Here is a 24,618-nt window from a genome sequence, read left to right as displayed (position 1 = left end):
TGTCCTGAGCTCATCCAATGCTTCACGCATGATGTCCTCCGCATATATACTAAACAAGTGAGGAGAAAGTAAACATCCTTGCCTAACTCCTTTTCCAACTTGAAGTCAGTCAGTCAATCCAACACCTGTTCTTACCGTGGCATCTTGTTCCCTATACAAGTTGGCTATCAACCTGATAGTGTGTTGAGGAAAACCCATTCTTTTCATTACTTCCCACTGTTTCACATGCTCAACACAGTCAAAAGCTTTAGAGTAGTCTAAGAAACTCATTACCAGAGGAAGTCTGAATTCTTTATATTTTTCTATGATCTGTCTAAGGCAAAGGATCTGATCTCTGGTGCCCTTACCTTTCCTAAAAACCTGCTTGTTCCTCAGGCATCTCTGCCTCAACTTTGGCCTCAATCCTATTTAGCATGATCTTCAATAAAATTTTGCTTGCATGAGATATTAAACTAATAGTTCTATAATTCTTGCACACCTTCATATTACCTTTCTTATGTAGTGGTATGAAAACCAACTTCTTCCAGTCTCTAGGCCATGATCCTGTCTCCCATATCTTTGTAATCAATCTATGAAACACTCTTATCCCTCCATTCCCTCTGCCCTTAATTAACTCTGCTGGGATTTCATCTGCACATGGGACCTTATTGCTGTTAAGCTGCTTAACTGCTCTTTCAACTTCATGCCTAAGTGGAGGAGGTTCCAAATCAAAATTTTCCTAGTGAGCGGGCTCCACATTTTCTTTATCCACTCTGCTGTACAGTTCCTCGCAGTATTCTTTCCATCTGTTTTTGATTTCCATCTCTTCTGTTAGCAATGCTCCATGCCTGTCTTTGATGACATTCAATTTAGGCTTAAACTTGTGCTTTAAGTCACAAACTAAATATAACATCCTTTTATAATTGTGCCTCCTCATCTGGAACTCTATTTCTTCACATTTATTAGTATAGAACTTTTCCTTTACATAATAAATAACGGAAAAACTCACGTAGAAATATTATTTAATGGTATAATTTTCGCCTGTGTGTCACAGGCATCTTCAGTACAATTAGGCACAAAAATTAAACACTAACTGACAATTCCAAAAAGCGCCACCTAAGTAGCTGGTGTAAGATGACTAAAAAGGTCAATAACTTTCCTAAAAAAAAAAAAAAAAAAAAAAAAAAAAAAAAAAAAAATTAATACAATAAAAAGTTAGGAAAGATTAGCTGATTTGTAAAGTACTATCTCCCATAAAGGGGATAGACGTAAGCCGTCGGATCTGTTTAAGTTAGGAGAATGAAGTAGAGTTTCACATGCTTCTTTATAAAGGCGTTCCATGAAGATGCCTGTGACACACAGGCGAAAATTATACCATTAAATAATATTTCTACGTGAGTTTTTCCATTATTTATTATGTATAGTTATGTCTACTCACGGTTTACCTCTTTTAAAACTTAGAACTTTTCCTTGTTCTGCTTGATGACTCTTCTGACTTCTCTATATAATCTCTTGTATTCTTCATTCCCTGTCTCTCTTTGTTTTTCCAGCTGCCGCCTTTTGATTAGTTCCCATGTTGAATCTGATATCCATGGGTCTCTTGGTCTTCTTATTGGGCCGAGATACTTCTTCGCTGTATCCTGTATTATCACCTTGATTCCTTTCCAAAGTATTTCTGGTGATTTCTCCTTATTGGGCTCCAAAAAATCTTCCAACCAAGTTGGTGTTTCTTCTGTGAATCCACTAGGAATTACTCTAACATCCAATCTAGTGGGATGTGCCTGATCTGGAAGTTTTCAGAGTCTTAGTCTTACTTTGGCTCTTACTAACTCTCGAATACTCTAATAGCATTGGGGGAGAGCTAAAAGAAAGGAAAGAAAAAAAATGCCCGTACTCACTAAAGTGAGCCCTTGAGGCACTTATCTAGTCTTATCTTCTGCTAATTTTGATAAATCTTGATACGATTCTTCCATTGCATTCTATTTCAGGTTTTCTTTTAGTTGTATTTGTCTATATATTTCCTCATTGTTCACTTTCTGCATCCAGCTTATTCTCAAGATCTTTGTATAGCACTTCTCGAATGCTAATATCCTCCTTTCAGATTCTCTCAGGTGTACCCAGGCCTCACATCCATAGAGTATGCTTCTGAAGATACAGGTTTCCACAATATGCAGTTTAGTGTATCTTTATACAAGGGTGGTCTGAAAAGTTCTCAGCCTTGACCACAGGTGACAACACTGTCAGCAAAATTTATTTTTTCTATGTTGGTACAGCTGTCATAAGCATCCATGTGAAATTGCAAGTCATTCTATCAAGTAGTTTGTTTTATACAGCTGTCTGAAGCAAAAGTTTTCTCTGTATCCTTTGAAATGGATAAAATTGAGTATCGTGCAGTTATTTTATTAAATTCTTTGTAAAAGAAGGTTTAACACCAAAAGAAATTCATTGGAAGTTCACAAAAGTTTATGGGCATTCTTCTCCTTCGTTTTCGACAATTAAGAAATGGGCTGCCAAGTTTAAATGTGGCCGTACCAGACTTGAAGATGATCCATGTCAAGGACGTCCAAAAAGTGTAACAACACCAGAAATCATTGATCAAGTGCACGGTATGGTATTGGATGACCGGCAAGTCAAAGTGCATGAAATTGCTGAGACTATAGGCATTTCAAAAGAATGTGCAGGCTATATTTTGCATGAAGAATTGCAAATGAAAAAGCTTTGCTCAAGATGGGTGCTGCACTTGTTCATTCACTGCAGATCAAAAACGCACTTGCATGAAAATCTCTGAACAGTGCCTGGAGCATTTTAACAAGAATAAAACTGATTTTGTGTGTCGATTTTTTACTATGGATGAGACTTGCATTCACCATTACACACCAGAATCCAAACAGCAGTCAAAATAGTGGACAAAAGCTGGTTGTTCAGCCCAAAGAAGACAAAATCGATTTCATCAGCAGGAAAGATCATGGCATCTATGTTTTGGGATTCTAAAGGCATTATGTTTATTATCTTGTAATGGGTGAAACAATAACCGGAGATTGTTATTCTGATCTTTTAAAATGACTAGACGAAAAATTCGTGAGAAAAGACCCGTTTGCAGAAGGAAAAAAATCATCTTTCATCAGGATAATGCACCTGCCCACAAAGGTGTTTTGGCAATGGGAAAATTAAGGGATCTGCACTGTGAATTGTTGGAACATCCACCCTGTTCTCCAGATTTGGTTCCCTGTGACTTCTCCTGTCCTGTCGAGTGTATTCTACCTCCAGGAGATTGTCTACCATGTGTCTCCACCATGTCCTATTCTGTGCGCCTCTGCTACATTCCTCATATGAGAGATAGGTCCATTCTCTGTCTGACTTCTATCTCTTCCCAAAACTAAAACTCTTTCTCGCTGGCAGCGTTTTTCTTCGAATCAAGAGGTGATTGCAGCTGTAGAGAGGTATTTTGCAGATCTTACTGAGAGCCACTATAGGGATGGAATAATGATCCTGGAGCATCGTTGGAATAAATGTATTAGTCTTAACGGTTGACATTTAGCCCATATCATTTTCCTTCTGCATGTAGTGTTTGCAGTGTCTGTTCCAGCCTTGCTATGTCTTCTTCAATCAGGACAATGTCATCTGCAAAGCAGAGGTAGTTTATTTTCATGCCATTTATTGAAATGCCTCTACCTTCTTCTTTAATCTTATCTAGTGTTCTTCCTGTATGTGTGATGAAGATGATTGGTGATATTAGGTCCCCTTGTCTTTGGCCTCGACTGGTGGCAAACCAATCTCCAGTCAAACCTGATACCTGACTGTTACTTGTGCTTGGCTGTTTATATCTTTCAACTGACAGATCAATTTATTTTCGACACCATACGATTCCAAGGCTGTCCATGTTATATTTTGGTCAACATTATCAAAGGTTTTTAAGAAGTCCATGAAACAACAATATATATTTTTGTTCTTTCTTCAAGTTTCCTCTGCTATTAATCTTAGTGAGAGTATTTGTTATATTGTACTTTGATCTTTTTGAAATCTACCTTGCTCATCAGGAAGATGTGCTTCCATATGACCCTTCAGCCATCCTGTAAGTATTTTTGTCAGCACTTTACCAAGATGACTCATTAGTGCAATAGTTCTGTAATTAGTGCATTCTAAAACACTCCCTTTCTTATGAAGAATAAGACTGATTTTTTCTACTCTTCAGGGGAATACCCTGATCTCCATATTTTGTTACATTGCTTATGCATTTCTTTTACAACCAATTCTCCCACATATTTTAAAATCTTGCCTATTATGTTGTCATTTCCAGGACTCTTGTTGTTCTTGAAATGTTTGATATCCTTGCTCACCTTCTCTTCCAAGATGTCATTTTCAAATATCTCTGCTGGTATAGAGATTGCTTTTAAGTCTTTGATTACTCTGTTCCACTATTATTTAGTTGATTTTTATATAGTTTGCTGCAATATCTTGTCCATTTGTATTATGATTTTTGTTTTGTCCATTAATACTTGATCATCTTTGACTACTACTGATCTTGTTTGCCACTTCCTGCTGACATTTCTTATAAGTTTATAGACCTGTCTCTCTCTAGTTTGTTATAGTGGATGGTTTACTATTGTAAACTTTTCAGCAGATAATGAGTGAATTTGTTATAATAGTGTTGACTATTGTAAATGTCAAATGTATAATGAATACAATTTATAACTCTATGTAAATAGTTATACTTTATATATGTTATATGTTTACAGTTGTAAATACTGTATGTGTGTGTGTATATATATATATATTTATATGCACATACACAGTAATATACACTGGAACATGTATACCACTGTGCTTATATATAAATGCTATGTGAAGATGTACATACTGTATATAAATACAATTGACTGTCTGTATAACAGACTACCAAAAAGACCTATAAAAAGCCTATAAAGTTTTATAGGCACAACTTATTTATTTTTTTTTTTTTAAAAAAAAGAAAGCTTACTATAGTAAACAATTTGCTATAACTAAATATTCTCATAGTACCTGCAAGTTCTCCATAGTTAAAGTCAGCTATGTAAAAAAAAATTCATGTGAACATTACTGTGTTTAGCACTATAACAATTGTTTGTGATTGTACTTTGCCAATCTGTGGGGGCATATGCAAATTGGAACACTCCTGAGTCTTTATATTTACCACTACATGTACTGAAAGTTAATAGGATTTAATGCTGTTATAGTAGTAGTAGTAGTAATAGTAATAATCATAATGATAATAATCCATGTTATACAGGCCCTTAAGCCCACAAAGGAAAAATTGCTTAGGGCATGCATTCAGAAATGGGTTGACAGTAAATCTCTACTTTGCAATGAACAACATGGGTTTACTAAGGGAATGTTATGATTTAGCAACTTGCTCACATTCTTTAACAATGTTACCATTGAACTGGACAAGGGGAATGGATACACCATGATACTTTTGGATTTTGCTAAGGCTTTAATACAGCATGGTAGACTGTTGCATAAATTGGAGAAAATGGGTTTGGGTTATACAATATTAGCATGAATAAGAGGATGGCTGACTGACAGATATTAAAAAGTGGTATACAGGGGATGTGAGTCTGCAAGGTTTAAGATAACAAGTGGTGTACCACAAGTATCAGTGCTTAGTCCAATGTTATTCAATCTGTACATTAATGATATTGGGAAGGATTTGACAAGCGACATACAGCTATTTGCTGCTGATGATGCAAAGATAGGCAGGATAATCAGGAATGCTGCTGATATGCAGTACTTGTAGAATGATTTGAATAGGCTGGAATTGTGGACATGGGAAAATGGATGTCAGTTCAATGTGAGTAAATGTGAAGTCATTCACTTTGGCATGATTAGATATCCAATGTCGTATTATATTGGTGGGATTATGTTACAAGAAACTGTTGTGGCTAGGGATCTTGAAGTGTTAGTAGATAGGAAGTTGAAGTTCAGGGGTAATGTGGCAAAGATTGTAAATCCAACTCGAAAGGTAATAGCAATGCTGAAACGATAGCTCACATGTAAAGATAAGGATGTCATTTTGCCTCTTTACAAGGCCTTGATAAGACTTCACTTGAACTATTGTGCGCAGGTCTTGTCTCCTGGTTTCTGTTGTGATTCTGATATATTGGAGAGAGTATGAAGAAGAGCGTTAAAAATGGTATCAGGATTGTGGAATACTGATTATGAAGACAGATTGAGAATTTGTAGATTGCAGACACTAGCAAACAGGAGAAAGGGTGAGGGGTGTTATGATTGAGACTTACAAACTTCTAAAAGGGTCATACAAGATTTCATTTGATAAAATTTTTCTATTTATGGAGGGTGTGGAAAGAACTAGAGGGCATCTTTGAAAGCTGAGAATGAAGGTTGCCAAGAAGGGTGTGAGGGCTAGATTTTTCTCTCAGAGGGTAGTGTGTGATTGGAATGGATTGCCATTGTATGTTGTGTGTACAAGCAGTGTGAATGAATTCAAGAATAAGTATGATAGCTGGTATGTGCAGTATGTGGCCTCCCTCAATGAGTCTCTGATTTTCTGTAGGTATCGCTTAATAATAATAATAATAATAACGGTAATAATAATAATAAAGTATAGTTTTGTCTGTAAATTGCAAGCACTCCTGGAAAAACCCCACATCTTCATACAAGGTAGTCTAATTCACCTTCAGTTTCTGCAAAGTTTTGTAAAAGTTTGTATGTGCTAGATGGAATCAGAATCCAGATCTTTCCAGGCAGAGGGCTTCATCAAAACTGATGGAACTCAAGAGGCTCTTGCTATAGTTCACAATTAAAGAATCAGTCATAATTTGTAAAATATGCAGAAATTAAGGGTTAATTAAGTAATTTGAAATATCTCCATCCATAACCCTTCATTTGACACTAGCAATAATCACAGCATTCTTGTGTAGAGGCTTAAGTGCTGTGAGGACATTATGTTGGAGGTTTAATGGATTTTTTACAACACTCAAAAAGAATTAAATTAGAATTTAATGCTTCCTATATTTCGTCCTAGTCACTAGGACATCTACGGGGATTACAAAAACAATTAATGTAACATGCACACAAAAACTTACAATACTGAGCCCAACCACGTGGGTGACATTAAAGTCCTATCTAGGTGGAGCACCCTCTAAGGGCGGTAGTAGGTGGCCTGGAATGTAAGGTGGGACCTCTGGTGATGAGTGTTTCCCAAATCTTCGGAAGCTTAATGCAACCGTATTTGTTAAGATTTGGTTGGTTTCTGAGAGCTGCTACTGCTTCTCAGAAAAGTCTCTCTTTCTTGAATTTGCTGTGGTGGAGCATGGAGGTTTTCTTCCATGATACTCTGTGGGTGGTGTCCAAAACATGGTCAGCCAAGCCTGAATGGCCATAGTTGTGTTTAACGATGTACGACTTGTGTTTCTCCAGGCGGATATGGATGCTGATCTGCCTGTCTGTCCAAAGTACGCAAGCTTACAGGAACAGGGTACTTTGTAAACTCCAGGCAGAGAGAGAGGAGGGAGCTGATCTTTTGTAGAACGGATAAGGGTAGCAAGTTTGCGGTAGGGCTTATATGCTGTGTGTAGGTTATACTTTTTTAGTTGGCTCTTTTTTCCGAGGTGCCTCGGATGTAGGGTATGGTGATGGCATTTTTAAAATCTTGTTGACGAGAGGGACGGGGAATGGGGGAGGAATTGATTATTTTTTTAATACTGTGTTCGCTGTAGCCATTGAAGAGGAAAGTTCTGTGTATATGGTTAAGCTCAGTAGTGAGGGCGGTTCCACTGGAACAAAGATTGTGGGCTCTCTTGGTAAGGGTTTTAATGATGCCATATTGTTGTGAGGGGGTGGTGGTGGGAGAGTTTGTGAATGTATCTGCCTGTGTGTGTGGGTTTTCTGTATACAGTGAAGGCAAGTGTATCATTAGGCAGGCGCGTGACTAAGGTGTCTAGGAAGGGTAAACAATTGTTCTTTTCCTTTTCCATAGTAAACTGGATTCTTGGATGTAGGCTATTGAGATGACCGAGGAAGGAGTCTAACGTGTCTGGGCCATGAGGCCAAATGGAGAACACATCATCTACATATCTTAGCCAGATAGAAGGTTTGAGTGGAGCTGAGTCTATGGCTCGTTTTTCGAAATCTTCCATATAGAAATTGGCAGGGGGGGTGAGAGGGGGGAACCCATGGCGGTTCCTTCTATCTGCTTGTAGATTTTGTTATTCCAAGAGAAATACCCAGAGTTGATGGCAAAGGAAAAGAGATCTAAGATGTCAGAGGGGAAAACGTTTTCTAAGAGAGATAAAGTGTCAGTTAAGGGAATATTGGTAAACAAAGAGGAGATATCAAAGCTTACTAATATGTCTGTATTGTTCAAGGTTAAATTTTCTGTGAGGGCTTTAAAGTGGGTCGAGTTTTTTATATAGGAAGCTGAATTTCCGGTGAGGGGGACATAGAGTTGGCCAGCAGTTTAGACAGTCTGTAACAAGGGGCATTGGTGGCATCTACTATAGGTTTGAGTGGGGAATTGGGTTTGTGGATTTTTGGTAAACCGTATATTCGGGGGGGATGGGAGCGGAAAGGTTTAAGTTTTTTCGTGACGTAAGGGGTCCAGGAGGTTACTTTTTTAAGTAAGATTTTTAATTTCTTAACTTGTGTTTTTGTGGGGTCGTGTTCTAGCGGGATGTAGATAGCGCGATCGCGGAGGATAATGTTCGTTTTACGCTTGTATTCGCTGGTATTAAGAACAACTTTGGCATTACCCTTATCCGCTCTGGTGATGACGATACTTTTTTCTTTGCGTAGTTTCTGGAGAGCCATGCGTTGGGCATAAGATGAGTTACTTTTAGGAGGCGAAGAGTGAGCGAGGATGTTGGCTACGTCGAGTCTGATGTTGTTGGATACCTCCGACGGTAAGCGACCGATCCCTCGTTCGACGTTAATCATTACATCGAGCACCGGCACTTCTTTCGGGGCGACGGCAAAATTACGGCCGAGGCCAAGGGCGCTGATGGCATCCTCGTTGAGCCTTTTGGAAGAGAGGTTTATTACTGTCTGGAGTGGTTGAATTTGTGGTTGTGGTTTGTCTTTAACCAGGTTGCTGTATTTCTTGACGTGTTTGTTTTTTATTTTTTGAAATTCTCTCTGTGCGGAAGTTTCCAAAATGTCAGAGAGAATCGACCAAAGTGCAGGGTTAAGAACGGTGGAAAGCTCTGACTGTAAGGAGCCAATGGCGGCGTTCGTCACTGCGAGGGCGGCACGAGTAGAGGCGATTTGTTCGCGTAGTAATGCTAGGCTGGCATGTTTATATATACGGAGTGCTTTTTTGGAATGGAAATTGGTCTTCATTTTAACACATTTCGGTATCACATGGAATAACAAAATCTACAAGCAGATAGAAGGAACCGCCATGGGTTCCCCCCTCTCACCCCCCCTGCCAATTTCTATATGGAAGATTTCGAAAAACGAGCCATAGACTCAGCTCCACTCAAACCTTCTATCTGGCTAAGATATGTCGATGATGTGTTCTCCATTTGGCCTCATGGCCCAGACACGTTAGACTCCTTCCTCGGTCATCTCAATAGCCTACATCCAAGAATCCAGTTTACTATGGAAAAGGAAAAGAACAATTGTTTACCCTTCCTAGACACCTTAGTCACGCGCCTGCCTAATGATACACTTGCCTTCACTGTATACAGAAAACCCACACACACACAGGCAGATACATTCACAAACTCTCCCACCACCACCCCTCACAACAATATGGCATCATTAAAACCCTTACCAAGAGAGCCCACAATCTTTGTTCTAGTGGAACCGCCCTCACTACTGAGCTTAACCACATACACAGAACTTTCCTCTCCAATGGCTACAGCGAACACAGTATTAAAAAAATTAATCAATTCCTCCTCCATTCCCCGTCCCTCTCGTCAACAAGATTTTAAAAATGCCATCACCATACCCTACATCCGAGGCACCTCGGAAAAAATAGCCAAGATACTAAAAAAGTATAACCTACACACAGCATATAAGCCCTACCACAAACTTGCTACCCTTATCTGTTCTACGAAAGATCAGCTCCCTCCTCTCTCTCTGCCTGGAGTTTACAAAGTACCCTGTTCCTGTAAGCTTGCGTACTTTGGACAGACAGGCAGATCAGCATCCATCCTCCTGGAGGAACACAAGTCGTACATCGTTAAACACAACTATGGCCATTCAGGCTTGGCTGACCATGTTTTGGACACCACCCACAGAGTATCATGGAAGAAAACCTCCATGCTCCACCACAGCAAATTCAAGAAAGAGAGACTTTTCTGAGAAGCAGCAGCATCTCTCAGAAACCAACCAAATCTTAACAAATGCGGTTGCATTAAGCTTCCGAAGATTTGGGAAACACTCATCACCAGAGGTCCCACCTTACATTCCAGGCCACCTACTACCGCCCTTAGAGGGTGCTCCACCTAGATAGGACTTTAGTGTCACCCACGTGGTTGGGCTCAGTATTGTAAGTTTTTGTGTGCATGTTACATTAATTGTTTTTGTAATCCCCGTAGATGTCCTAGTGACTAGGACGAAATATAGGAAGCATTAAATTCTAATTTAATTCTTTTTGAGTGTTGTAAAAAATCCATTAAACCTCCAACATAATAATCACAGCAATTTGTTTAATTATGTAATTTTAAAATTACGTGTTAGAAATTAGTTATCCCACTTAAACATAATGAAGAGGAAAGATTAGCTAAACAAGTGTTCTTTGCTAGTTTTGCAGGAGAAAGACACAGAAGGAGACCAAGATGTAGATGGATTGATACAGTAAAAAGAGGTCTTAAAAGACAGAAATATAAGACCTGATAATATTGAATCTTGACAGATAACAAATTAATTTGGAGGGAAAGTATTAATCGGAAGTCAGTAAAGGTGTAACTTTTTCATGTAGTGGTGTCATAATTATTCTGTACCTCTTAGGGTACATATCAGGATGACGATGTAAGATCTCCTTTCTTTGGGATTATCATTGCATCTTTTCACTGTTTAGGAATCTTCTGTGTCTAGCTCATTGTTAAAAATCAGTTGCAGTTGATTAGCAGCAATTTCCTTATTTGTCTTAAGCATTTCTGTTGCTATATCACAATTGTCACATGCTTTTCCACTTTTCATCTTCTCTGTTACGTTCATTATTTCATTTTTACATATTAGTTCTAGTGAATATTTAAATTTATGCTTTTATGAGGTACTTCTATTATCCAACTTCTAATCATGTCAGTTATATTTCTTTCTACATTTAAAATTTCACCAAAGTGTTCTTTCCATCTTTTAACAATCTTCTTCATTTAGCAGCAAACAATTTTTTATCCTGTATAGGATTTACTTGTCTTTTTTCTTCAAAGCATTTTTGTCACCTCATACAGTTGTACAATGTGTCCTAATGCTGCAGCTTTTTTTTTGCTTCTTCTGCCTAAATTGTCTACATAATTCCTTTACCTTCTCTTGCAGATCTTTTAACTAACTTACTTCTCTTTCTCTCTATAATTGCTCAAATGGATTTCCCTAATTTAGCATTTTCAGTTTTAATTTCTTATCTATGAGTTTTCAGATTTTGTCTGTTAATCAATCTTTGTATCTTTCTTCTTTCTTCCATTTTTAGCACCCAAACAGTCTCTTGCCATTCGTTATATAACATTTAATTTTTTTTTCCCCACTGTTTTTCCATCATGTCTTCTGGGCTTTCTACTTCCTCAGTCTCTAGCTTCTCATTTTCCAAAATGAAATCAGTTTTTTTATCATGATAGAAAAATTTTCCTTTATCTCATTTATTTTTAATTTTGATTTCTAATTTTTTACTCAAATGTAGTTTTAATTTAAGTTTGGCTCTTCCTAAGTAATGAGTTCAACAATGAGTTACTAAATAATAAGGTTCAACATCAGCCCCCTTGCCTTAATTTAAGATTTAAGAGTGAAATCCTAAAATCACCTTTGATTACAATATGATCAATTTAGATTTCGGTTTTTCTATCTGGATATCTAGGTCATTGCATGTATATGTCTTTATTCTTAAATGAACTTCTTATTGCAAGGTTATTTATAATTACTCCCCTCTCAGCTTCATTATTTCTTTTGCCAACTTTATCATTCATGTTACCCATAAGAATAATCGTGTAATGCTTCGGTACTTGTTGTATACATTTCTGTAACTTATCATAAAAGTTTTCCTTTTCTGCAAGAACCTTCTCATTTATTGGGGTATAAACCCGTATTATGGTTAATTTAATACAACATACTGAGTAATGAAAATAAAGCATGTCAACTGATTGTAGGCCTATAGTCCTAAATAGAGCCCCCCTAGTGGGCTAAATTTGGTGTCCTTGGTTGTTGGGCTGAAGTATGGAGGATGAGAGCTTCCTTAATTTGGAGGAGTTTCATGCATCCACTAAATTTCATAAACTGAATGTATCATTACATCCAGTTGTAGATGGCATTGATTCCCCCACATACAAATTAACCAAATATTTAGCAAAAGTGCTTTCCAAATATACCAGCAGTAGCCCTCACACATAAAAAAAGCCAGCTCCCTTTAAAGATAGTATAGAAAACCTCACAATCCAATATTTCAGCCTTGTCTAAATTCACTATGCACCTGGCTATTTTCATTTGTCAAGGAAAATTCTACCAAAAAAAAAAAAAAGAGGAGACAACCATGGGCTCTTTGCTTTCTTCTTCCTGCTAATTTCATCATGGAAACATTTAAAGAGAAAGCTCTAAACTCTGTCCCATATAGACCCACTGTTTGGCAACACTTTGTTGATGATGTGTTGTCCATTTGGCCACATGACCTGGATGCTCTCAACATATTTTTAACACACCTAAACAATCAACATCCCTGGATCTAGTTCACATTAGAAAATGTAAATGACAATCCTTTCCTAGACATTTTAATTTCATACCAGTCTAATGGATCCTTGGCATTCACACACATACTGGTAGATACATTCACAAACAGTCACATCATCATCCCCGCTCCCAACAGTGTGCAGTTGCTAAAACTGTATAAAACAGGGATAAATTAATTAGTTCAGATAACAGTGCCCTCTCCTCACTGAACTTGACCATCTTCATAAAACCTTCTTAGCTAATGGCTACAATCCTTACCATATCAAAAAAAACATTAAAATCCCAAATTTGGAAGTATTAACCACCACCCACCCACACACATGCACACACCCTCTGCAGAACAGAGACTACACCAAAGCTATCAGTATTCATTATGTGCAAGGCACAACCGAAAAACTAACAAAAATCTTTAAAAAATACAACCTGACAACCACTTACAGACCATATAAAAAATTAGCATCCCCCTGTCCACTCCACTGAAGACCAGCCACAGTTCCTAGATCTGCCACATGTTTACCAGATCTCTTGTAGTGGTAAACTATCCTACTATAGCTAAATAGGAAGACAGCCAACATCAAAATTGCTGAACATAAGGACTATATCTGTTTCCATGACTATAGCTACTCAGGACTTGCTGACCATGCTTTTGACACTTGCCATAGGTACACTGGAAGAATACAAAAGACTTTTCTCTGCTTCTGCTTTAAGAAACTATCCTAACCTCAACAAATTTGGTTGCATGAAACTGCTCCAAATTTGGGAAGCTCTCATTCTCTGCATTTCAGCCCATCAGTCAAAGACACCCAATTTAGCTCACTAAGGGGCACTATTTAGGACTTTAGGCCTACTCTCAGCTGACATGCTTCATCTTCATTACTTATTGTAATGATGGCAATTTCACTTTGCCGAAATATTGGAGATATTAATTAAATTTATTTTAGTTAACAAATTAGACTACTTTGTAATTTCCTTAAAAAATACTATAGCCAGAAAAGAATATGCTGTGAATTATTAACAAAAGTACTGTATAACAACAGCATGTGTTGCAGTGAGTACACATAAATATACTATTTTCATACATACATACCACTCTCGTTTTTTTCCCTTTAATATATTTTAAAGAAAATATTCTTTTCGGTATTTTATGTAATGCATTAAAACATTTACAATAGATGAATTTCATGAAAATGGTATGCATTGCCACAAATAGTAGGTTAAGAATATGTTCAGATCCTAATCAGAATTCAGGTGTAAAATTACTTTTTATGTTTTTTGATGCATTTGTTTTAGGAATTGGAAAAGGTTATATTTAATTCTTATTTTTCATTTCAGAGATTGATCTTGGAGCTATTAAAGCTACATTTGAACCAAAGATATTTGGTGTAGATTATCCACCTGAAGAACAACAGATTAATAAAGTCAGCACAATCGATAAGCCTTTGAATATTCCTGTATCACCAGTTAATCAACTTCAGGCTGCATTTCAACCTGGTTCTACTCCTATTCATTTACAGCATAGATTTATGGTAACTTGGAGCTATTTGTATGATTGATAGATCATTCAGGATACTTTACATATAATAATGAATTTTACTGCTCTGTACATACTGTATTTTCTGGTGTATAAGATGCTCCTATGTATAAGACACACCCAAGAAATTTAATACAATTTTCTGGAAAAAACCTAAACTTTAAAGTATGATTTTTAAAAAAATGGTAATTTTTAATGTGTACGAGCCATTTTTGTTGAAATGGCAATGCCATTTTGCCAATTTTCTTGCACCCATTTCAAAACTTCGGTCTCTAGTTCTAGCCACTTTGCAATTTTTCCACGTTCCGCACGCTTTTCATTATGCAAATTGTACAAAATCTCCTTCTGACCAGGCCAAGTTCTAATCATTTTTTCTATAGGCGGAGGTCCAAAATGTCTTTCAGCTTCTCTATTCCCGTATTCTTCCGCATATTTTACAACCTGCAATTTGTAACTTGAAGTATATGAATGTCACCTGTTTTTTTCCATCACTAAAATCTACGGGGAAATATCAAACTGAACACAAATTATCTCAACACGTCAACTCAATACTGATAAACATCAGTAACTGATTACTCGGATAAGATATTATGAAACTTGAATAGGGACTTCCCGTTTTTAGCCAATGACGCGCTAGAAGTCACGTTAAGGTCACGCATCAATTTGATTGCACCATTAACTGCCTACAAAGATCTTGGAACCTAAAAGGGAGTGCGTATGACTTTGAAAAGAGGAAACAATCTTTACCTTCATTATATAAGACGCACCCCATTTTTAAGATAAAAAAGTTCGTCTTATACAGTGGAAAATACGGTAAATGGTGATTCAGTTTACATTTGTTTCTTTTGTTCTAGTTTGAAGCTGTCAATCATTTATAGTTGTTTTTATAAACAACTTAATTGTTTGTTTTACAACAACAATTAACCAGCAAAACAGGGTTAACTTCAGATGTGTAATGTTATAAGAGATGGGTGCCAATTTCTTTCAAAACAGATATGATATAATTTTGGGATAATTTATAAGTTTCAGGAATGAATCATTTTGATTAAGCCAAATTAGCAAGCTCTCTTTATTGTGACTGTTATTTTTATGTATGTAAACAGGTCTAAAATTGATTTTTTAGGTTAACCAGTGTTATTGTATTTCTTATCACGCCATGTAGTGTACTTGTTTGTGATGAAGAGAACCTCCCAGTGATGGTACCCATTCTTTTCTTTTCTTTTGTATTCTTCACTTTACTTATCTTGACTCTCTTTTTAATCTTCTAGATCATCAGCACTGGCATCCAGTGCCCTGCTGCCATGATTGCCATATGGTTTGACACAACAAACATCCAGAAAGGGGGAAATCCCGATGGTCTTTGTGATCTTCAGCAAGTTTTCATTGCTGCACATATAGAGGGTGCCAGTTAAGACTGCAGTTTCCTGCCTTTCATACTGTCTGTGTGTTGCCTTCCTGCTACTGTGTATGTGCTTAGTTGCACTTCTTTGTGTCCATGGAGATGCCTTGATGACCAAGGAAGAAATATTTACTAAAATAAAGAGCCCTTCATTTCAGCTATGCAAAATTATATAAATCAAGTGGATATTAAAACCAGCATTATCTCAAAGCCGAATACAGAAACTATAGAAGTTTTGTACGAAATTTAACCAGAGAGCTTATGGGAATACACTCGCTGGCATTTACAAGTTGCCCTAACTGGACTTTATAGGAGAACATGATCACTGCTCAAGCATCCATATATTCGCATCCTGTTGGTCCATTTTGATAAGGTTTCACTGGCCTGACAGCTGTTTCAAACTGGTTGGTTTTTATCAGAGACCAGGCAGATGCTTAAGTAAATCTATCTCTAAAAATTAGATGATTCCTTGAACCACTCCCTACGAGTGTGACCAAAAGATCATCCAACTCAGTGTTGGTTCTACTCAGTGACAGGCTTACATACCATTGAGCAGAACCGCTCATATTCCAGGGAAAAGAATCCACTGACAAAGTCCCCACACAGGCCACGTCAGAAAACACTTTCCCCGGAGACTCAAGCTGCTCTCTCTAGGCACCCCCCCAACAAAAAAATCTTAAGCCCCACACACACACACACACACACCGGGAGCCTGGTGTGTAATCAGAGTATCCAGGAAAGGAAGACTGTTATTGTTTTCCTTTTCCAAGGCGAACTGGATTCTTTAATTGATTGTTTAAGTGTTTTAAGAAATTGTGGAGTGTATCTAAGCCATGTGGCCAAATAGTGAGCACATCATCCTCATAGCATAGCCAGACAGTGGGTGTTTGTGGGGCTTGTATTTGAGTATAAGCAAACAAGATTTACATGTGAAATATGTTCGAGACTAGGTTACTTCTGTATATAGGCTAAATGCCTTCACATTTATTGCCTTTGTATCCCATAATGCAAAACACACATCCTATATATAAAATTATTCCACACACATATGTACAAATGCAGAATAATAGGGATTGCCTTTTTACAAATTCAAACAGTGAGATAATCCCATATAGTGGAGCAGAAGTCAAGAGTAACATCATAGCAACACAACTATCCACTACAACACAATTCCTATGGTGGCTTCGAGTTCTCCATAAAAGTCAACTGTAATTTGCAGACTCAGCAGAATCTGCTTTCAACGATAAAGCTAGCAAAAAAATGTTACAAGATAAACTATTGCAGATAGTTCTTCGTAAAACATCACAATTAGACTTCATATATATTTAGCTTTATATACAAGTAACCTAGTCATTAATGACTAGACTTTTTGCTTACAATTCGATAAAGAGTAAAACAACAATATAATTTTTTTGACAAGTTTAATCTAATTTGCAACCAAGTGAAAAAATTTCCGAAATCGCATGTAATATAGAATGAAAACTTGTTGATCGAGAGAATTTTAACTAGATATTTGGTGTGTGAATTGAGTTTTTTACTTTCTGCTTTTCTACCAAAGAATACTGGCATCTCAGTTGTCTACATAAGATGCAATCTCCTGGTTGAAAATTAAACTTCATTCACTGGAGGTTGCCCATGATTAAATCATGATGCTGAATGAGATGATGTTTTGAAATGGAGGAGAATACATTACATACACACACACACACACACACACACACACACACACACACACACACACACACACACAGAGAGAGAGAGAGAGAGAGAGAGAGAGAGATATACATATACATACATACCTGGAGTCCTGCTCATAGAAATAGAGTGGAAAGGATATAGTATCTTCAAAGAGGATATGAGGGAAGGAGTTTTGCTAATGATATCAAAAGCAAAAGAGAGTAGGAGGACAGGAATGTACAGGGCAATCATTTGATGCTATCTGGTGTTGGCATTGATTAGAGGACAACAGGATGAAATATATAATCGATTGTTGTTATAATCCAGGATATAATGAAGAATGTAGATGACATACATTGGCAAATTTTGAACAATTAGTGCATGTCAAGTAATTAAAATGGGGGATATAGATTTGGAAGAGAAATGGTCATAGAAGGGAAAGAACTGGAATTTATAAACCCGATGAGAGATAATTACCTGAAGCAGCATGTAAGAGAGGGGCCACGAGGCTTAAGAGCGTTGGATCATAGCGTCAGAAAACTTAATAGTAACCAATCTAGCTACACTGCATCCACTAGACGGTAACTGATAATGTAGTCTTGATCTGGGAGATTGCTAAACATGCAGAATTTTCTGTTAAGAAGGAATATATATGTGGATTACAATGCAGGTGATTATGACAAGTTAAGGAGTCAGCTTTCAGCAGTGCCATCTGTAAGAATATAGAAGGCAGAGATGTTGATGATGCATGGGAGTTGGTCATGGGGTGTTTGAAGAAAGCAGTATGAGAATGTATACACAGAGGCAAAAGAATAAATCAGATAGGAGTTAGATGGGTGAATAGTTTCATTAAGCAAGAGTTGTAGGCAAAGAAAAGGTTGTGAAGGATCACAAAGAAAAAAGTGGTCATCATGTCCATGAGCAGTACAAGGCATAAGCAAGAAGGGTAATCTATATGGTAAGGAATTCCAAAGTCAATTATGAGAGAAAGCTAGCTGATGAGACAAAAAGAAATCCTAAAGAGTTCTTTTGCTATGTGACAAGAAAAAGGAGGTATGTGTGTGTGGGGGGTAGGGGGGTGATATGAGTATATATGCTTAATCACTTCCACACACTCCAAGTGGTTTAAATTCTTAAAGTCAAATTAAAAAGAACATCTTAAACTGAATTCTAAATCTAGCTTGCATACACAGGTTTGTATACCTGGATATCCCATATGTAACCTAACTTTTAACCCTGTAAGAGATACAACATCAAATTAACTAATGTGCAAGCAACAGTGCATTTTAATTAAATCACAACAAGAAAAACACTATAACTTTACAGTCACATAAACTAATATATTGCTCAAAACAATTAGGGGATATTCTGGTTGTTATTCTTGTTAATTTTATTTCACGCTAAAATGTATAATTTGTTAAATTTGTAATAAATATTGATTATTTAAACAATATGTCATCAATTACACCCTATCCATAAGTAAGAAATATTTATTAATGTATAAAGTACCCAATAGTTATAATTATTTGCAGAAATTTATAATTATCCGACAGAAACTAAAATATCTCTAATTGTTTTGAGCAGTGTAGATATTGTCCTATCTGGATAACACTCCTGGAACCGTAGACTCTTGCCTTCTAGATAACTTTTATTCCTTCTTGAGTTCACACAGAAGAAAGACTAACACAAAACAAAGGTGCTCTCTATATGACAGCAACATAAGACAAATTCTTCTTGCATCTTAAAATCATAGATCACTGAATGAAACAAATCTTGTCTTCATTCACAACACTTGTGTAACTTTACTTTCTATACAAAAGTAGTAGCAAGCTCCATTGAATAAGCTGCTAAAACTCATCATTTTAGGATGAATTAACTTTCTGTGTGATAGTCTCAACATTCTTCTTCTTGAAAGCATTTCAACAGTTTAATACTTTAAAAAGTATTTAAAAATACGTTAATACTTTAATACAGTGATGGCGAACCTATGACGTGTGTCAGCACTGATGCACTTGAAGGTTTCAGGTGACACACCTTGGATGTTGAAAGATATTGGTATTCTGATAAAAAAAAAAACTGCAATAAATCGTGTAAGATTGCTCTCAGTTAAGACAAAGGTAGGTTTCGATTCATTGAAAGAATTATATTTTATAGTTAGCCTATTTCTATTTTATTTTGTAGTTAGCTTATTTCTATTTTATTTTGTAACTAGCCTATAAACAACGAGCTTTTTAAGTTTATGTTTTCTTTCTTAATCATTATAATTTCTGCATAGTCATATGATATTATAAAAACTTATAAAAATTATTATCAATATTATACGATACAAACTTATAAATATGTGCTTTATATATTATAAACTTAAAGTTTTCATTTGACTTCTGTGTGAAATTCGTTCATGTATGCATTCCAAGTCTCTCAACTGAGTAATACAAGTTCTAAACTTGATTAAACCACTTTAACAGAAATATAATTCTCAGCATTAAATATTGAATTTATCTGAGTAAATAATGAAAACATTTTTATAGTTGTAATAAATTCAATAAATTTTGTTAAATAATGCAAATAGTAACAAAACCTACTAAATAGCTGTTATTTAGTAGCGTGATAGAGAGCAAATCGTAACAAGGTTGCTATGAATGTACCGGTAATAAATCTGGCAATCCTGCTGAAGTAGTGGTAGTCTTGCATGGTCTGCCACTTAAGTAATTTGAGTTGCTGGTGTATAATTCATTTCCAGTAATTCTTCTTATTAATTATTACTGCTTAATTACCGCCGTATATAATTGTCATCATCATCATCATCAAATTCCTGCCATGTACCCTCAAGGGGTGTACAGGATATGACAGTACTAGATGAAAAAATTACATCATTACTAACTTCCTATCTACAATTTTCCTCCAAATCAGTCTGTTACTTGTCAAGACTCCAACATTATCAGATCTTATATTTCTATCCTCTAAGGCACTTTGTACCATATCAATCCACCTATATCTTGGTCTTCCTCTGGGTCGTTTTCCTGCCAACCTGGCAGAGAGCACTTGTTTTACTAATCTTTCCTCTCCCATTCTATTTAAGTGACCATACCACCTGAGATTAGCTCTCCTAACGCATTCCTGGATGCTGACAATGTCAAGTTCTTTCCTAATATCCTCATTTTTAATATGATATTGCCATTGATGCCATCTCTTCACGCTTCTAATCTTTCTCAGGACTCTCATATCTGCGGTCTCTCGTCTTTGGTCAAGTGTTTTATTTCTGACCCAGCTCTCAGATCCATAAGTTAAAACTGGTTTGAACACCGTCCTGTATACAGCTAATTTAGTGTTCCGACTAATTTCTCTCTTATTCCATATGAATTTATTCAATTGACTTCCCACCATACCAGCTTTGCTGATTCTGTTGTCTATTTCTATATTTATTTTACCATCTTCAGTAAAAATCATGCCTAAGTAGCTGAAATGTTTTACTTGTTCCACAGGTTCTCCATTCACAACACAGTTGACATTTTCAATGATTCTGCCTATTTTCATTGTCTTTGTCTTTTTATTGCTGACCTTCATACCATATCTATTACAACAGCTATTCAATTTAGTCAGAGAATCTTGCAGACTTGTAGCGGATTTATTTAGAAGTATAACATCATCCGCATAAAGCAAAGAGCTGACATTAACATCTCCAATTTTGATATCATGTTTAATACCACTTTCCTACATAATGTGATCCATATAGATAATGAATAACAGAGGGGATAATGTACATCCTTGTCTCACACCAGATTTAACATTAAACCATCTTCCTGTACTTCCTTCATTTCTAACTGCTGACTTACAACTCAAATAAAGACTAAGTATTGCTTGATATAATGCCCCGTATTGAATAGCTTCTCTCATGGCACCTTGTCATATGCCTTTTCCAGATCGACAAAACTTAAATACAGATCTTTGTTATATTCCCATGCTTTCTCGACTGTTTGTCGTAAAGTGAAGATCTGATCCTGACAGCCTCTATTTGGCCTGAATCCAGCTTGTTCTTCACCAAGCTTTTCTTCCACAATTCTTCTCAACCGTTTCTCAAGTATACTTGTATAAATCTTACCAGGAACACACAGTAAGGAAATACGTCTGTAATTCTCACATTCAGTTTTATTTCCCTTTTTATATATGGGTACTATGAGAGCTCTACTCCAATCATCGGGAATTTGTCCCTCTGTCCAGGCTTTATGAACTATGCAGTGCAGCCACTGTAAGACTTTCATACCACCATACTTCAGCATTTCTGGTCGAATATCATCTACTCCTGCTGCCTTTCCATATTTCAAGCCTTTGATGGCTTTTTCTACTTCAAATATGGATATGTATTCCTGACTGCATGCCTGGTCAGTGTTTTTTTATCACCGTGCTGTCATCACTGCTTGTTTCATTTAGAAGTTTTTCAAAGTATTTACTCCATACTTCAAGGATATCTTTTTCTCCCATTTTCATGTCACCTTTATCATCTCTAACTCCTTTTACAGCACTCTTTCCTCCATTCCTAAGCTTCTTCAACAACCTCCAGAATATTTTGCCACCTTCTTGATATTTATTTTCTATATTCTTGCCAAAGTCCTCCCATGACTTTTGTTTAGCTAGTTTTACACACTGTTTAGCTTTCTTACATTTGTCTCTGTATTCTCTAAGAGTAAAAGCTGACTTATTTGCCAGGAACTTTTGATATGCTTTCTTCTTTTCCTTCACTGTCTCTTTAACTTCCCGTGTCCACCAGGGAGTTCTGATTTTTTTATCCTTGCACACAACCTCACCACATGCCTCTCTGGCAGAATCAATCAATGTTTTCTTCAGAGTTTGCCACTGAATCTCCAAGGTTTCATTCCTGTTCTCACACTCTTTCATTTTCTTTTCAATAACCTTTCTGTATTTTAGTCTACAGTTCACACCTGGGAGCTGCTCAACTTATATTCGCTTTAAAACTTTTTTACATGTTATTCTTTTCAATATGAAATTCAATTTTATCCTGCTCAAGACTAAATAGTGATCACTTCCAATTTCATATCCTCTGTACACTCTGGTGTCCAGGGAGAAAACATCACTATCAACAATAACATAGTCAATGAGACTTTTTTTATTCCTAGCCTCTTCTCTACATGTGAATTTGTGCACATTTTTATGTTGGAACATGGTGTTAGTAATAACCAGTCCATGTCCTGAGCAGAAATCCAACAGATATTTGCCATTATTATTAGCTTTGCTCTTTTCTCCAAATTTTAACAAAATATTTTTGTATGTATCACAATCATTTCCTACTCTGCTATTTAGATCCCCAATAAGGACCAACTTTTCCTTTTATATTGTGTCAGCTGCTTTCTCTAAAGCCCCAAAAAATTTCTCCACTTCTACCTTAGTAGAACCTTCTTTGGGACCATAGGCACAAATAAGTCTCATTGTCCAGTTCCCCATTCTCATATTTGCCCACATGACTCTACTTGAGACTGACTGCCAATCAAGAAGATTAGCCTTGTATTTTGTGTTGAATACTATGGCTACTCCTTCTTTTCCTTGATTGTCATTGCCTGAATATAACATTTTGTATTTATTGCTCAGAAAGATCTCACCAGTTTTGGTCTTTTTTGTTTCAGTCTCCCCTATAATGTCGATCTGGTACTTATCTAATTCCTCGGCTAGCTCCATTTCTTTGCCATTCAGGCTTCTTACGTTGATAGTACCGATCTTTAACTCTGGTGATGTTGAGTTGGGGTTTGTTTTCAGATTTGTTCCAGTAGCTGACTTTTCGCTGTTCGCCCTGGTTCCCTGGCGAAAACAACGGGGGCCTTGTTTAACCGGGCGACGCCCCAGCTGCCATGAAATTTTGTCATGTTGTACCATCTTTTTTATTTTGGTTTAACCAATAAGAATACAATTTGGTTGGCTAAATCCCAAATTGCCAGCCCATCCTCGTTCGTTCAGTATCAAAGTAGATACCCAACAGGGTGCACCACGAGAAAGTGAGGATTGGACATTAGGTCAGAAGCCCTGGTCGGTTCTCCGCATTCCTTTAAAGGCTATGTGGAGGTCTCCTCTCAGTTATACAGCTTTGACCCTTAAGCACCCCGTATATAATTGTGCTCTTTTTTAATTTGCGAAACCTTTTACAATGGCAGCTAGCACTAATAAAAAACTAAAATTATCACAGAAAGGAAGTGGAAGAAATTTCCAAGATGCCTGGACTGAACAATATGATGTTATTGATAGAGGCAATAAAATTGTGTGGTGAGCTATCTGTGAGCAGAACTTGGAATGTAAGAAGACATTTTGAAAACTAAGCACAAATGGCTCCTAGAAAAAACTTTTGAAGAACGCAAAGAATACATATTGGAACATCTAAAACTGGCAGAATCACAATCAGGGACTTTAATTAAATTTGTTTCAGGATCTTCAAATTTAATAGCCGCAAGTTACAGTATTTCACATACTATTGTTGAACATGGGAAACCACTTAGTGATGGTGATTATATTAAAGAGGCTTTCGTAAAGTGTGCACCATTTTTATTTGAGGACTTTCATAATAAGGAAGCTATTGTAAAGCGCATGAAAGAGTTACCATTAAGTAGAAATACTATTAAAGACAGAATTATATCAATGAATGCTAGTATAGAAAATCAAATACAAGAAGATTTGAACTCATGCCATTGTTTTTCCATTTGTCTCAACGAAACTACAGATGTTATGTCAGCAGCTCTATTGGGTATTATTGCAAGGTATGTTCACGGTGATTCTATGCACGAGGAATTGATAAAGTTATAAAATTTACCTCAAAACATGACAGGTAAAGACATATGCGACTGTGTTGTTAAAGTGTTCCATGAGAAACAGATTTATCGAAAATATTTTCGATTACAACTGATGGCACGCCTAATATGGTTGGCCGTAATGTCGGTTTTATCAAACAATTTACAGTATATGTTGGTCATCCCCTGGTTTGTTTCCATTGTATTATACATCAGGAGACACTGTGTGATTTCACTTTATTAAATTAATTGTATGATATGTATAAGTCACCATCTATGATTATGTAGTTAAATTTATAATGCATGTATGCAAGTGGCACATCAACAACTTCAATATTTAAAAAAAAAGAATGTTTGACACACCTGGGTAAAAA

At 36.6% G+C, this 24,618-nt stretch overlaps 1 protein-coding gene across 1 annotated transcript in view; it reads left to right on the top strand.

Moving 5' to 3' along the window:
* Ctf4 (Chromosome transmission fidelity 4) overlaps window positions 1-24,618 on the top strand; it is a 525,719-nt gene that overhangs the window by 272,601 nt on the left and 228,500 nt on the right. The window contains exon 14 of the mRNA XM_090398697.1: window positions 14,185-14,378. Within this exon, the coding sequence (XP_090254823.1) occupies window positions 14,185-14,378 (194 nt within the window). The remainder of the gene's footprint in view (window positions 1-14,184; window positions 14,379-24,618) is intronic.

This window comes from Typopeltis vanoorti, chromosome 10 (assembly GCF_054136105.1).
Source record: "Typopeltis vanoorti isolate ZY-2024b chromosome 10, IOZ_Tvanoo_1.0, whole genome shotgun sequence".
NCBI lineage: Eukaryota > Metazoa > Arthropoda > Arachnida > Uropygi > Thelyphonidae > Typopeltis > Typopeltis vanoorti.
Note: the sequence above shows the minus strand (reverse complement) of the source record. Positions and strands in the feature narration are given on the sequence as shown.